The following is a 15,771-nucleotide window of genomic DNA, read 5'->3' as shown; positions in this document are numbered from 1 at the left end:
CCTTCACAATAGCCACTAATAATATAAAGTACCTCGGGGTGATTCTAACCAAGCAAGTGAAAGACCTGTTTGAGAAAAACTTCAAGTCTCTGAAGAAAGAAATTGAAGAAGAATTCAGAAGATGGAAAGATCTTCCATGTTCATGGACTGGTAGGATTAACATAATGAAAATGGCCACTCTGCCAAAAGCAATCTACAGACTCAATGCAATTCCCATCAAAGTACCAACACAATTCTTTACAGACCTTGAAAGAAAAATTCTCAACTTTATATGGAGAAACAAAAAACAAAACAAAACAGAATTTCCAAAACAATCATGTACAACAATAGATCATCTGGAAGTATCTCCATCCCTGATCTCAAGCTGTACTATAGAGCAATAGTAATAAAAACTGCATGGCATTGGCATAGAAACAGAATAGTGTAACAATGAAACCGAATAGAAGACCCAGAAATAAACCCACACACCTATGAAAACTTGATTTTTGATAAAGAAGCCAAAACCATTCAATGGAAAAAAGACAGGTTCTTCACCAATGGTGCTAGTCCAACTGGAGGTTTATAGGCAGTAAAATGAAAATAGATCCCTATTTATCACCCTGCACAAAACTAAAGTCCATGTGGATCAAAGACCTCAACATAAAACCAGATACATTAAATCGGTTTGAAGAAAAAGTGAGGAAGACTCTAGAACTCACTGGCATAGGAGACTACTTCCTGAACAGAACACCAACAGCACAGGCTCTAAGATTAACAATAAATAAATGGGACCCCATGAAACTGAAAAGCTTCTGTAAAGCAAAAGACACTGTCTTCAAAACAAAATGACAGCCTACAGACTAGGAAAGGATCTTCACCAACTCTACATCTGATAGAAGGCTAATAGCCAGTATACATAAAGAACTCAAGAAGTTAAAAAGCAACAAATCAAGTAATTCAATTAAAAATGGGGCACAGAGTGAAACATAGAACTCTCTGTAGAGGAATATAGAATGGCAGAAAAACAGTTAAAGAAATGCTCAATGTCCTTAGCCATCAGGGAGATGCAAATAAAAGCGGCCCTGAGATTTCACCTTACACCCATCAGAATGGCTAAGATCAAAAACTCAAGTGACAACACATGCTGGAGAGGTGGGAACCCTCCTGCATTGCTGGAGGGAATGCAAACTTGTACAACCACTTTGGAAATCAATCTGGAGCTTTCTCAGACAATTAGGTATAGTGTTTCTTCAAGATCCAGCTATACAAGTCCTAGGCATATATCCAAAATTTCACAACAAGGACATTTGCTCAACCATGTTTGTAGTAGCTTTATTTGTAATAGCCAGAGCCTGGAAACAACCCAGATGTTCCTCAGTTGAGGAATGGAAACAGAAATTGTGGTATTTTTACACAATGGAATATTACTCAGCAATTAAAAACGAGGAAATCATGAAATTTTCAGGCAAATGGTGGAACCTAGAAATGTACATCCTGAGTGAGGTATCCCAAAAGCAGAAAGACACACATGGTATATACTCACTTATATAGACCTATAAGACAGGATAAATATCCTGAAATCTATACACCTAAAGAAGATAAACAAGAAAGAGGATCCGACGTAAGATGATCAATCCTCACTTAGAAAGACAAATAGGATGGACGTTGGATGTAGGAGAAAACAAGTAACAGGACAGGAGCCTACCACAGAGGGCCTCTGAAAGAGTCTACCTAGCAGTAAAGCAGATATTAAGACTCATAACCAAACCTTTGGCAGAGTTCAGGGAATCATATGAAAGAAGGGGGAATTAGTAAGACCAGGAGAGGACAGGAGCTCCACAAGGAGCAAATATATCAGGGCACAGGGGTCTTTCATGAGACTGTTTCTCCAGCGAAGGACCATGTATGGATATAACCTAGAACCCCTGCTCGGATATAGCCCATATATATATATAGCTCAGTATCCAAATGGGTTCTCTAGTAAGTGGAACAGGGACTATTTCTGACATGAGCTCAATGGCTAGCTCTTTGACACAATACCCCCACCCCACCCCGAGGGAGGAGCAGCCTTGCTAGGCTACAGAAGAGACCTGATAAGCTAGGGTCAGATGGAAGGGTAGGAGGTCCTCCCCTATCAGTGGACTTGGAAAAGGGCAGGGAGAATAGGGAGGGAAGGTGAGATTGAGAGGGAATGAGGGAGGGGGCTACAGCTGGGATACAAAGTAAATAACCTGTGATTAATATAAAAATAAAAATTATTATAAAAATGCAGATTATTCAATGGAACTTTTTATCTAACTGATGGAGAAAATGTTCATCTATTATTAGCTGGCTATTCTGTTTGGCATGCTTTTCCTTTCCACAGCACCTACATTCTAAGACAGAGAATCATTTCTTTGCTTATGTTTATTGTCTCACTTTAGGCCCTAATAAATCACAGCCCATGAAAGCAGATTTTTTTGTTTGTTTGGTTGGTTAGTTGGTTTTTTTTTTTTATTTTTATTTTTTTTTGGCTTTTTATATTTTAACATACTGAAGAAAATGAAAGCCAAAGTGTCTAGGCCCAAATAAGTGCCTTTACAAGTAAAGACACAATAAGCAATAGTTGAGTGAATGAGAAAAAGGGAGCAAGCAAGTTAGAAAATCAGAACTAACTTCTGCTGAAGATAAACACAGAGGGATATTGAGAAAGCAAATATCTCATGCTTTCTATTTGCATATTTCCCAAGACGTATTATTTTAAGTATTTAAACATTCACTAGTGTGTTTTTTTTTAATAATATAATACATTCATTTCTATTTTGGCAATTCAGAAGTTTTAATAATACTTGGCAGCAATTTATTTTTGTGCCCAATTAATCTAATACCAGCCTTTGTCCTAGCTAGCATAGCATTGTCCTGGGCTTATTGCAAATTCTGTGTAGCCACACATTCAGGGAGGAGAATCATTTTAGCTACAGGGTAATCTAACATCTCCTTAATGAATTTGGAATCTTTTAAAAAGTGATTGGCTTCCCGTAGGTCCAATGCTAACAACACTGGCTATCACGCAATTTTGGCCAACATCAGCTGAAGAAACAAACAAACAAAAAACAAAAAAACAAACAAAAAACCCTTCATAGCTGCTTCTGGAAGTTTTTTTTTTTTTTTTTCCTCTCCAATTAGAAAGGGAAAAGTCTTGGTAGTATATAATGTAAATATATAATATAAGCTATTAGGGTATGTCCGTGTGATGCCTAGGTTAGGTAACCACTTTCTAAATGCCAACTTCCCAGAGTGACAAACAGACATTTTTAAAAATCTTTGTTTACAGACATCAGCAAGCTACTGAATCAACTGCCTTTTTCCCATATTTCCTGTTATGTAAGAAAGCAAAAGTATATTCTTCAGAGAATTTGTATCATGTTTTCTTTCATTTAACTGTGAAAAGCATTCCAAAACAGTAAGAAAAAGAGCAAACACGAAAACATGATAGCCAGTTCAAAAGACAAGAGAAAGCAATTATTTTCAAATATAAAAACACTAAAGCAGAGATCCTAGATGGCATCACCGACCACACAGGGTATTTGAATAGCAGATTAGCAGTGAGAGCAAGCAAGGTGGCAGGCCATACTGTGGACCCCCAAACCCTGACTTCTGTGTTTCTGCCTTCAGGCCACCCAGCTAATACTGCCTGGGGCTTCACAGCCCTAGGCCACCCGTCCAAACCTACTATCTGCAGATACCTTTCTGGGACCAGCATCAGTGCACATGTGGCTCTACCCTGCAGCCTTACCCAAACCTACCATCTGTGGACACTTTCCTAGGCAGTGGCACCTCTCAGTTTTAGGCTACTCACCCAAGCCCACCTTCTGTGGACACCTTCCTGGGACCAGTCCATGGAGGATCAGACCTTGAATGCTCACTCTCACTGCCTGTGGAGTGAGTATCTTCCTGTACTGAGGATTAGGCTCCAAACCCAGGCGCCTACTCTCACAGTCCTGTGGACACCTTCTGGGTACTAGCTGCTCCTGGTTTTAAATCCTGGATACCACACTCAACATCCTGTGGACATCTTTCTGGTGTCAGCAACTAGTGGTGCTCACTCTCATCACCCTGTGTCCTCCTCCCAAAAGAGGCCTGTGGAGCACTGGAGGAGCTCTAGGATTAGAGATCTTTCTGCCTGTTCCCCAGCAGCCTAGCCCAGTTGGGTCAGAAACAACTAGGAGAGCACAGCCAATAAACCCTGCAGAGCTGAGTCAGGAGTGGGACTAAATCTCACCATCTACCTCCCTTCCTTCCTTCCTTCCTTCCTTCCTTCCTTCCTTCCTTCCTTCCTTCCTTCCTTCCTTCCTCCCTTCATTCCTTCCTTCTTTTCTCTTCCTTCCCTTTCCTTTCCTTTCTCTTCCTTCTTCCCTCCCCTCCCCTCCCCTTCTATTCCCTTCCTCCATCCTCTCCCCCTCCCTTTCCTCTTTCCTTTCCTCTTTCCTTTCCTCTTTCCTTTCCCTTCCCTTCCCTTTTTCCTTTCCTTTCCTTTTTCCTTTTTCCTTAATTTATTACAATTTATTCAGTTTGTATCCCCTCTGGAGCCCTCTCCTCCCAGTCCAACCCACACTCCCTCTTCTCCCCCTATGCCCTTTCTATAGTCCCCTGATAGGGGAGAACCTCTTCCCCATCTATCTGACCCTAGCCTATCAGGTCTCATCAAAGCTGGTTACATCATTTTCCTCTGTGGCCTGTCAAGGCTGCACACCCCCCCTCCCCAAAGGAAGATGATCAAAGAGCTGGCCACTGAATTCATGTCAGAGATAGCCCCTGTAGCCCTTACAAAGGAACCCACTTGGAAACTGATCAACCTATGGGCTTCCTTTGAATAGGCGGCCTAGGTCCTCTCCATGTATATTCCTGGGTTGGAGTATCAATCTCTGCAGGCTCCCATGGATCCAGGTACTTAGAGATTAGCCATATAATATAGGATAAACATACTAAAATCTATAGTTCTAAAGAAGCTAAACAACAAGGAGGACTCTAGGGAAGATGCTTAATCCTCATTCAGAAGGACAAACAGGATAGACATCGGAAGTAGGAGAAGATAGGAACAGTACAGGAGCCTTCCACAGAGGACCTCTAAGACTCTACCAACCAGGGTATTGAAGAAGATACTGAGACTCATAGACAAACTTTAGAAAGAGTGTTCTCATTTTATTTTATTTTATTTATTTTTAAAAAAGATTTATGCATTATTTATACAACATTCTGCCTGCACAACAAATATTAATATAGATGGTTATGAACCACCATGTGGTTGTACTGGGAATTGAACTCAGGACCTTTGGAAGAACAGTGAGTGGTCTCAACCTCTGAGACATCTCTCCGCCTACTTGTTCTCATTTTAAATCACAGCATCATTTCTGTTAGGAAATTTTTTTGTAATTACAAATTTTTATAGTATAAATAGTTTTCATTTATGAACAGACAGACACTGTAGTTAGGTATGTATTAGTTTTAATCAAAGGACACAGCAGGTATTGATAACAGAGTGCTAAGTCAATGCTATTCTGAACAGGCCCAGGTTACCAGCCACCAATTATTGATTTAAAGATCCTTGCCTTGAGGAAACATGATGGGTCTATAGTGTAAAAAACAAAGAGAGAAAGCAGAATTTTAGTGTTCTATTTACAGGTGGCTTACAATGGCCCTGATTATCAGCAGGTGTTGGTAAAAATACACCATCAAATGAGCCAAATAACACTTTTTATCTCAACTGAAGTCATCACCAACAGCAATATCCACTGAATTCTGATGGACATTGCCGCACAGGTATGGTCATTTAAAAAATTTTAGGATTTAAGTTTTCATGATACAGTCTGCCTATTTTAAGGCAAATAAATTCACTTTAAGACATATATGCATGCCTGGAAATATACATGTCAAAGTGTTAATAGTGATTGTATTTTGGAGCAAAACACCAAGCTTTTCAAATTTTGATTATCTATTATAATTTTCTTTCAATTTATATGCATGTCTGATAAGAAAAAATATTTTAAAACCACCTGAACCTGGATATTTTCAATAATACAGAAAATAATAGTACCTAAAACAGTATGTCCAAGGACATTGAATTTATCTAGTACAAATTTTGCCTGTGAATTTGGATTGTCTGAATGATAATTAATATAAACAAAAATCCTTAGCAGATAACCTTCGAACAGTTTTGACTCAGCCATACTGATATTTCTGTGATGAGGGAGACCATTTTGCATATTACTGGCATTTATCATGTGATGGGCTTTACCCACCAGATGGCATTAGTACCTACTCCTTATTTGTGAGAACCAAAAAAAGTCTCTAGATCTTGCCAAATGTTCCTTGGAAGACAAAATCACATTTGGATGAACTCCACTGACCTAAATTAATACTGTATAAATCAGTCATTTGGGATTTTTTTTTTTTGCTAGATAATCTGCCTCAATTGCCCTATTGTTCAGTACAGCTGTCAGTCTGTAAGAATTAATTGAAGCGTTGTTACTGCTCATCTAACATATGGTGGAAAACCTCTAGGTCGTAATAATTAATTGATAACTACTTTTTTGGTAACAAAATTGTTGTTTTTCCAATTTGAACTCAGCATGGAGCTCTAGGAAATAATATATATTTACCACTAAATTTAAACATCAAAAGGAGGTTGAGGAGAATAAAAGAAGAGAACTTCTTTGGTTTTAAAGGAACAAAAAATCTGACTGTACATATTTTTTTGCATGTGCCCCCTACTCAGAGCCTTTCTTATATCCAACAGGATGAACATATCTCTGCTCTGAGCTTATGTGTTTTTCCTCATGTAATATCCCAGTTCACTCTGTTTCCACTGGAGTGTCCTTTCAGAGGGAAAGAATTTTCAACTTCTTATCTTTAGCTGTTTTGGTTCATTTATTGTTTTCTGAATTCGTCAAACCATCCATACATATGTTTAGTCATTAGCTCTGTACTTGAGCCATACCAGGGTAATTACAGCAGTACACACTGGGACTAAGAAGATGGATGACTGCTGTGGTGGCCTGCATGGAGGAAGTGATTTGAACAAGTTGATGAACAGCTGGAGGAGGTAGGATGCAGGGGAAAAGAAAAAGAAGGAGATAAAAATTGCTCAGTAGGCATGATTCTAAGCAGTACTGCTTCGAACTAGCTTACACAGTGGCTAGGGAGGCTTTCTAATTAAAGATTGATTAGTGAATAAACAAAGCAGAATAAAAAAAAAAGCACAGCAAGTTCAGAGGTAGAATGGCTTCCATTAAGTTCAAGGATTTTCCAGATCAGGTAGTGGGAGGCATATTTTGACAGATACCTCCAAGAGGACTTAAAGTACCTTTGGCCAGTCTCACAACCCCTAAGAAAGGCCAGCTTATATCCTGTATTTCATATCTTATAAGTCTCCTACTTCTTTGACACAGCTCAAAAATAACTTTTTATACTGGAACTGCTGTGAGAAACATTTTATACAATATATTGCCAAAATTAAACATACTGCATTTTGTATAGCACTTCTAATTCTTACTGAATAGGAAAAGAAAGCATTTTTGATTTTGTCAATAATTTTAGAGTAAACTATAATATGGGCTTCAATGTTTAAAGGGAAAATTTAGTTTGTCATATACAATTCTGACAATTTTTAGAAACATTTATGATACTATTTTTGTAATATTAATGAAAAAAATATATACATATATTTTGAAACAATTGATGTTGGAGAATTTGGGTTTTCTTTAAACTATGTGTATTGTTACTACATAGTTCTTTAGTTCTTTATGACACAATGGTTAGGTTTTTTTAATAGAAGGAGCAATCATATCATGAAAAAAATAGGACATCCATTTCCAGCCCAAAGTAAAAGAAAAGGTAAATGATAGCTGTATATCAAAAGCTCTAATCTTTCTGACACAGCTGGGGAATGAGGAATTCTGGTCAAACATTTTACTTAATAGAGTCACCATATATTTTACATGGATCTCCTATTTTTAAAGAGTTGGAATAGATCAAAATAAACCAAAGGCTAGGTAGCTAAGGAGGTCCCAGTCTTGAAAAATAAAATAAAATAAAACTTTAAGATAAAGTTTCTTTATACTACTCATTTGGATGGTTTTTGATACTATATTTGAAATTTAAGAGCAGAATATATTCAAAAAGTGTAAAGTTTTTGAGCACTGAGGAAATATATTTTACATAGTCCCTCTGGTAAGAGTCTTTAATAACTAGGTGAGATTTGTTTATAATCATTATTGTAACTATTTAGGCATATACATGTTATGCTGTTGTGGTTTTCTTTTCTTTTCTTTAATTTATTATTTATTACAATTTACTCCTTGCTGTAGCCACCTCCCTCATCTCCTTCCAGTCCCACACACCCTCCCTCTTCCCCTAAGCCCCTCCCCTAGTCCAGTGATAGGGGCAGATCTTCTCCCCTTCTAACTGACCCTAGCATATCAGGTTTCATCAGGGCTAGCTGCATTGTCTTCCTCTGTGTCCTGGCAAGGCTGCACCCCCAAAAGGGTGGTGATCAAAGAGTAAGATATTGAGTTCATGTCAGAGACAGCACCTGCTCATCATACTAGGGTGGTCCTGGGTGAGCTCAAAGGGAATTATCTGAGTGTATGTAATTAACTAGAGGGAGATAGTAGGCCCTTAGGGATCTATTTGCATGGCAGGATTTATGTTGGTATTTTATTTATGAAGGCTTCTGTAAAAAGGAAGATATAAGCTTACATGACTGAACAAAAGAGAGGAAATAGGGCAGTGAAGAGGCATATGGTATTATGTATTATTAGGTATCCAAGATTTAAAACATTCTTCAAAGCCTCTAAGGAGAATGGGATCAGGAGAGAAGGAAAAGGAACTGTTTTTATGAAGTTTCCCATGAATAATGACTACATATGGAGTAAAGGATTCACAGCAAAAATTGGCTCAATAGAGACTGCATCCTTGGACCTTTGTTCCATATGCAGGCTTTTTTTTTTTTTTTTTTTTTTTTTTTTTTTTTTTTTTTTTTTTCAGGGAAGGCAACTGCAGACAGCTTTATCAGGGAAAAAAGAAAAGAAACCAGAAAATCTTGTCAAGTTGGGAACTGGAACAATATAAGGCAAATTGGGAGAGACAGAAACTTCTGTTTGTTTTCAAAGATATATTCTCATCATTCTAGAATATATCCCCTAGCTGGTTTGTGAGCAAATGTCAAAGGGTAACCATAGATAACATAATGTCAACATATATGCATGTATGTGGTAAATCCAGGTGTGCCCATGGGAATACAGTTTGTAGGAGTTTGAGTTCAGTTTGAAGATGGGGGAGAAGAGATTATTTGGAATGTTTGGATTATTGTTACTAAGGCAACCTGCTCTGAATTCCTAAGTAGCTTAGAAACCTTTAACTTGCAAAGAAAACTAAATTATCCAAGAGGCACATCCGTAGAGAAATTTTAATCCAGCAGCACCGCTACTCTGGCTAGAATACAGCAACACCTTAAACCTAGTTGATAGAGGCAAGCATATCTCTGTATACAAGGCCAGCTTGGTAGAGAGGAAGTTCCAGGTAAAGAGAAACTTAGGTTCAGGTGTGGTGTGGTACACACCTTTAATTCCAGTACCAAGGATACAAAGACATGTAGATATATCTCTCAGTTCTGTTCAGGCAGTTTGGTTGAGTTTGAGAGGATTGCAGGAGATAACTTCTTGGTAGCACAATTTGTGAAATTCAAAGGAAGTTTTTATGGGAGAGTTTTAGAGAGACAGGCTGACTAGAGAACAAGCTAGACACAGGTGAGGACAGGATGAGCCAGAGAATGAGAAGGAACCAGAAGATTAGAACAGATTGCTAAAGATAGTTTTAGACCAAGCAGAACAATTCAGTCAAAAGTGGAAAGAAGCCAGTTTGAATCAATTAGCTTGGAGCAGAGTTTGAGCCAGAACAGCTCAGTTGAAACAGCCAGCCAGAGTTCAGAAAGAGCCAGAAATGGTGTTCTTATTCAGCAGTAACTCTCAGAAGCTGAAAACATTCCAGGTTTAGATTAGATTGTATAGAGGCTAGAAACTTCCAGGATTAGGCCTAGGGTAGCAGAAAGAGGCAATAAGCCTTGGAGACAAAAATTAACCCAGGAGAATAAAAGATTATTTTTACACACATCAGGATCTTGCAGTTTCTCAAGGTAATTTTTACAGTATAGATTAGCATTTTATTGGCGAAGCAAAGAGAAATAAATGTATGAGGCATCTAATAGAGACTTAGACATGATAAGATTCTAGACAACGATTTTTATTACTGGCTAAGAAATTGCTTGGTTAAACAAAACTACTTGGTTTCTTATTAAGGCCACCATTTGTTGTTGTTTTTCTTACAAAACACCAATGATCGATCCCTTTAAATGCCAAAAGCTTGAGAGAGGAAGGTTTTAAAATATGTCAAAATAACTAACTCCTCTTACATCAAGATAAACACAATCTTTTTATGTACAAATTTGCCCTTGTCTCTTTAAATTCAATTTGCCTTTAATGAAGGACGAAATTTTCTGTTTATCATCAACTTAGTCTTTTGAGTCTAACTAAATGAAGATGCTCATTTTGATTTTCCTATATAGTTTAGACTCAGAGAAGATCAAGGTCTTGTTAAGGGGATGATGGCAAAAGACAGTTGATGGCTTCTTAAAATTAAGTGTCTCTATGCCTAGAAAAATGCCTTGGTGCTTATGTGGACTGGCTCCTTTTCTAATGGACACAGGCTGAATTTCAAGAACCTTCATGGTTACTCATAATCCTCTGTAACTCCATTTATAGGTTTCTGGAGACACCAGGTATACAAGTAGTATACAGCCATACATTCATGCAAAATACTCATGCATATAAAATAAAAGCTTATTTACTTACACAGAGAAACACAGGCATGAAAAATAAAATAAATAAAAAATAAAATGTTAAAGTAAAGTCTAATTATGTTGCTCATTCAGATGGTTGTTGATACTCAGAATATATTCAAGAAGTGTAAACCTTTTGGGCACCGAGGAAATATATTTTAAATAGCCCTTTTGGTAAAAGTCTTAATAATTAGAAGATTTATTTACAATCATTATTGTAAATATAGGAATATACATATTATGCTCTAGTGATTTTTTCTTTTTAATTAAATTTTTATTTTTTTATATTAATTATAGTTCATTTGCTTTGTATCCCAGCTGTAGCCCCCTCCCTCAGTCCCTCCCAATCCCATCCTCCCTCCCTCATCTCCTCTAATTCCCCTCTTCAAGTCCACTGATAGGGGAGATCATCTTCCTCTTCCATCTGACCAGGTCTCATCAGGATAGGCTGCATTGTCCTCTTCTGTGGCCTGGCGAGGCTGCTACCCCATGGGGGGTGGTCAAAGAGCCAACCACTGAAATCATGTCAGAGACAGTCCCTATTTCCCTTACTAGGGAACCTACTTGGACTCTGAGCTTCCATGGGCTACATCTGAGTAGGCATAGTGCAGGGAATCCTATGAAAGAAGGGAGAGATAGTAAGACATGGAGAGGACAGGGGCTCCACAAGGAGAGCAACAGAACCAAAATATATGGGCACAGGGGCCTTTTCTGAGACTGATACTCTAACCAAGGATCATTCATGGATATAACCTAGAACCCCTACTCAGATTTTTCTCTTTATAATTTATTATTTATTACAATTTATTCATTTTGTATCCTGGCTGTAGCTCTGTCCCTTGTCTTTTAGAGTCCTGCTCACACTCCCTCTTTTTCCCCTATACCTCTCCCCTAGTCCAATGATGGGGGAGGATCTCCTCTTCGTCCATCTGACTCTAGCCTACCAAGTCTCATGAGTACAGGCTGCATCATCTTTCTCTGTGGCCTGGCAAGTCTGAAACCCACAAAGGGAGTTGATTAAAGAGCCAGCCACTGAGTTCATGTCAGAGACAGCACCTAATCACTTTACTAGAGGACCCACTTAGAAAATGAGGACCCTGTGGGCTTCTTCTGAACCAGAGGTCGAGGTCCTCTCCACACAAAGTCCTTAGTTAGAGTATCAGCCTCTGCAGGGACCCCTGGGCGCAAGGTTTTTGGCTCCATTGGTGGAGCTCCTGTCCCCTCCAGGTCTTTCTCTCTCTCCTTTCTTTAAAAAAGTTTCCTGCACTCTGCCCAAAGTTTGGCAATGAGTCTCAGCATCTGCTACAATACCCTGATCAGTAGAATCTTTCATAGGCCCCCTGTGCAAGGTTCCTGTCCTGTTACCTGTCTTCTCCTATTTCCAATGTCTCTCTTGTTTGACATTCTGAATGAGATTTCAGCCTCTTCCCTAGGCCACTAAGCCATTCAGGGCAGCTGAACACATGCACTGATACTGTGCCTGCAAAGAGCAAAGACTGCCTACACTACAACTTGCTCTTGTGCTCCTCCCTTACACTTCATCCTTCCATGCAGGCAATACCTCCACACACATTTCTGTACTTGTGCTCCTGCACAGTTGCACCAGAAACCTTCCTCCTTTAGCTGCATGTGGAACACCAACACCTACTCTCAAACAAGGGGAACTCTCTCATCTTCCTGAAGAATACTCGAGACAGAAAAGATAGATGGACCAAGTCTATAATACAGGCTCCAGGAACAAACAATAAAGGCTACTAGACATCTGATGGCTAGAGGCCGGCATAAGAACACATCCAACGAAAATCAGGACATTATGGCTTCACCAGCAACCCTCAAAATCAATGGATATTTTAATTCATCAGAAACACAAGAAAATTATTTTAAAGCTAAGCTTATCTAGTTATTAGAGGCACAAAAAGAGGAAATGAACAAAACCATCAAAGAAATACAGACAAATATAGCCACACAAATAGAGGCACATAAAAGAGGAAACAAATAAAAAAAATAGATGCATCATTGAAAGATAAGAATCCACATTCAAAGAATGAAGGAAATGGTGCAAGACATGAAAACGGAACTAGAATCAATAAAGAAAACACAAGGAGGGCAAAATGGCAGCGCCGGGACAACTCTCATTCTGATCAGCAGCACAGCAGGGTCAGCACAGTGAACAGCAGTCAGAACTCATGGCCATAAAACACAAGTGATTGTGTTTCCCAGGTGAAAGGATACCCCACGGTGGGGGATTCAATCAGCTTTAACTCACCCGGCTAAACCGCGGAAGAGATTCTGGTTCTGCCAAGCGCTTGGTCGCCAGCCCAGAGCCCCACGCCAGCGTGCTCTGGTCACTGTCCCAGACTGAACTGTGGGCACCACAACATCAGAGACTAAGGTTTCCAGTCGAGAGATAAACCCAAGGTGCAGGAAATGATTGAGACCGACCTTAGGTCACCCAGACATCCCCTGGAAAAGACTCGGGCTCTGCAGGCACCCCAGGAGCCAGCTCAGAGCCAGAGCCAGGACCCAGGTGCTGGCACAGAGTCCTGCCTGCATGCCTCATTAGCTGCCCCAGATAGAACTGTGGGCCCCAGGGAACCAGAGACTAAGTTTCTCTATTGGTACAAACCCACAGGGAGGGAAACGGCTGGTCTGATCTCAGAGCACTCAGCTGATACCACCACCCTGAAAAGGTCTCGGGAAAAGTTACCCAGTTTCCGCAGACGCCCAGGCACCCAATTGCCAAAAAGGCAGAAAGGCAGAGCCATGTAAGTCTGTGCCTGCAGGTTCTCGCCATCACAGATAGAAAGGCTGTCCCCAAAACAAAGACTGGGTGTCCCTGTCAGGAGGAAACCCCACAGCAGGGGGATCATCAGGTCTAACACTCAGGACACCCAGTGCCAAAAGACATTCTGGATTCACACAGACTCTAGGCTCTAGCCTTCTACTGAAGGCAGGAGCACTGTGCTCATTCATCCACCATTATTGAGTACCAACAGGGTACTGGGGCACACAGCTGCATCCTCAGACCTACAAAAGCCAGAGATACATTACAGCAGCCCTCAGATACTGCGCCAAGGATCAACCAGTTATCCCTAACTAGACTGACAAAAATGTGGGAATACCTGGTTCTTCAAGAGGGCCACACCCAAAAATTACACCTTAAGAGCAACAGCTGTTGCTCAGTAATTCACAACAAGAAACCCAGCAGCAGGGCAGCCAACACCAGGACATCTCCTGATGAGAGGAGAGCCTTCCTGAACACCACAGTTATCATACAGGTCCATACACCTGAAGTGAACTGTGACAATTCCTGAGAAGCACCACCATTCAGTTGACCATACCCCAAAAGCAGAGGAGAACTTCAGAACCTCACCAAGTAGATTCTCCCTGCCCCAGGACTCAGCAGGCACCAGAAATTAACAGACAACACCTGAGACAAAGAGATGGGTAGAGGCAAGCAAGAAAGCACGACCAACAAAAGGCAAAGCAATATGGCATCCCCAGAACCCAGTTATCCAGGGGCAAGTAGCCCTGGACACCCTAACAAAAGTGAAATTCAAAAAGATGACCTTACATCTATATTTATAAAGAGGTTAATGGAGGAAGTAAATAAAATGTGTAAAGAATTAGGGGAAGATATAATAAAACAGATTATGTTCATCCGTAAAGAAATACAGGAAGATGCAGCCAAATAGTATGCGGCATTCAGAGAGGAAACAGTTAAATCACTGAAAGAAATAAAAGAAACAGAGGAATGTTCAAACAAACAGCTGAAGGAATTGAAGGAAAAACAGGAAAATACAGTCAGACAGGTGAAGGAAATCAACAAAATGGTTCAAGACCTGAAGATAGAATTGGAAGAATGAAAAAAAAAAAAAAAAAAAAAAACAAATGAAGGAAATCATGGAAAGGGAGAACCTAGGAAAGAAAACAGGAACTAAAGAGGTAAGCAAAAACAACAGACTATAAGAGATGGAAGAAAGAATCTCAGGTGTGGAAGATACAATGAAAGAAATCGATGTATCAGTCAAAGAAAATAATGAATCTAAAAAATTCCTGACACAAACCATCCAAGAAATCCAAGACAACATAAAAAGACAAAGCCTAAGAATAATAGGAATAGAGGAAAAAGAAGATTTCCTCCTCCACGGCTCAGAAAATAATTTGAACAAAATCATTGAAGAAAATTTCCCCAATTTAAAGGGGAGGCCTATAAGAATACAAGAGGCCTACAGAACACCTAATAAATTAGACAAGAAAATGAAATCCTCCTGACACATAATAATTAAAACAGCAAGCATACAGAACAAAGAAAAATACTAAAAGCAGCAAGGGAAAAAGGCCAAGTAACATATAATGGCAAACCCATCAGAATCACACCTGACTTCTCAACAGAAATTATGAAAGCCAGAAGGGCCTGGACAGATATCATGCAGACCCTAAGAGAACACAGATGTCAGCCTAGGCTACTGTACCCAGCAAAACTCTCAGTTCTCATAAACTGAGAAAACAAGATATTCAACGACAAAAACAAATTTCAACAATACCTACACACAAATCCAGCATTACAGAAGACACTAGAAGGAAAAATACAACCTAAGAAAACCAACTACTTTCAAGAAATCACTGGAAATAGATAACATTACTACAGCAAAACAAAAAGTAGCCAAACACACAAACAAACTACCATGGCCAACATGAATATCAAAGGATCTAAGAGCCACTAGTCATTAATCTTCCTCAACATCAATGGACTCAATTCTCCAATAAAAAGACACAGACTAACAGAATGGATGTGTAAACAAGACCCAATAATCTGTGGCATACAAGAAACACACCTAAATCACAGAGATAGACATTACCTGAGAGTAAAACGCTGGAAGATGGTTTTTCCAAGCAAATGGACCCAAGAAACAAGC

General features: G+C 39.5%; 1 protein-coding gene across 8 annotated transcripts in view; it reads right to left on the bottom strand.

Annotated features, from left to right (window-relative positions):
- Diaph2 (diaphanous related formin 2) overlaps nt 1-15,771 on the bottom strand; it is a 980,694-nt gene that overhangs the window by 275,818 nt on the left and 689,105 nt on the right. The window contains exon 26 of one of the 8 annotated variants that reach the window (XM_060375362.1): nt 11,171-11,469. The exons of the other annotated variants lie outside the window; for them this stretch is intronic. Coding sequence (XP_060231345.1) covers nt 11,413-11,469 — 57 coding nt within the window. The 3' untranslated portion in view covers nt 11,171-11,412. Of the gene's footprint in view, nt 1-11,170; nt 11,470-15,771 lie in introns of those variants that run through there. 8 annotated transcript variants of the gene reach the window in all.

The sequence above is a fragment of the Meriones unguiculatus genome, chromosome X (genome assembly GCF_030254825.1).
Source record: "Meriones unguiculatus strain TT.TT164.6M chromosome X, Bangor_MerUng_6.1, whole genome shotgun sequence".
In the NCBI taxonomy this organism is placed as follows: domain Eukaryota; kingdom Metazoa; phylum Chordata; class Mammalia; order Rodentia; family Muridae; genus Meriones; species Meriones unguiculatus.
Note: the sequence above shows the minus strand (reverse complement) of the source record. Positions and strands in the feature narration are given on the sequence as shown.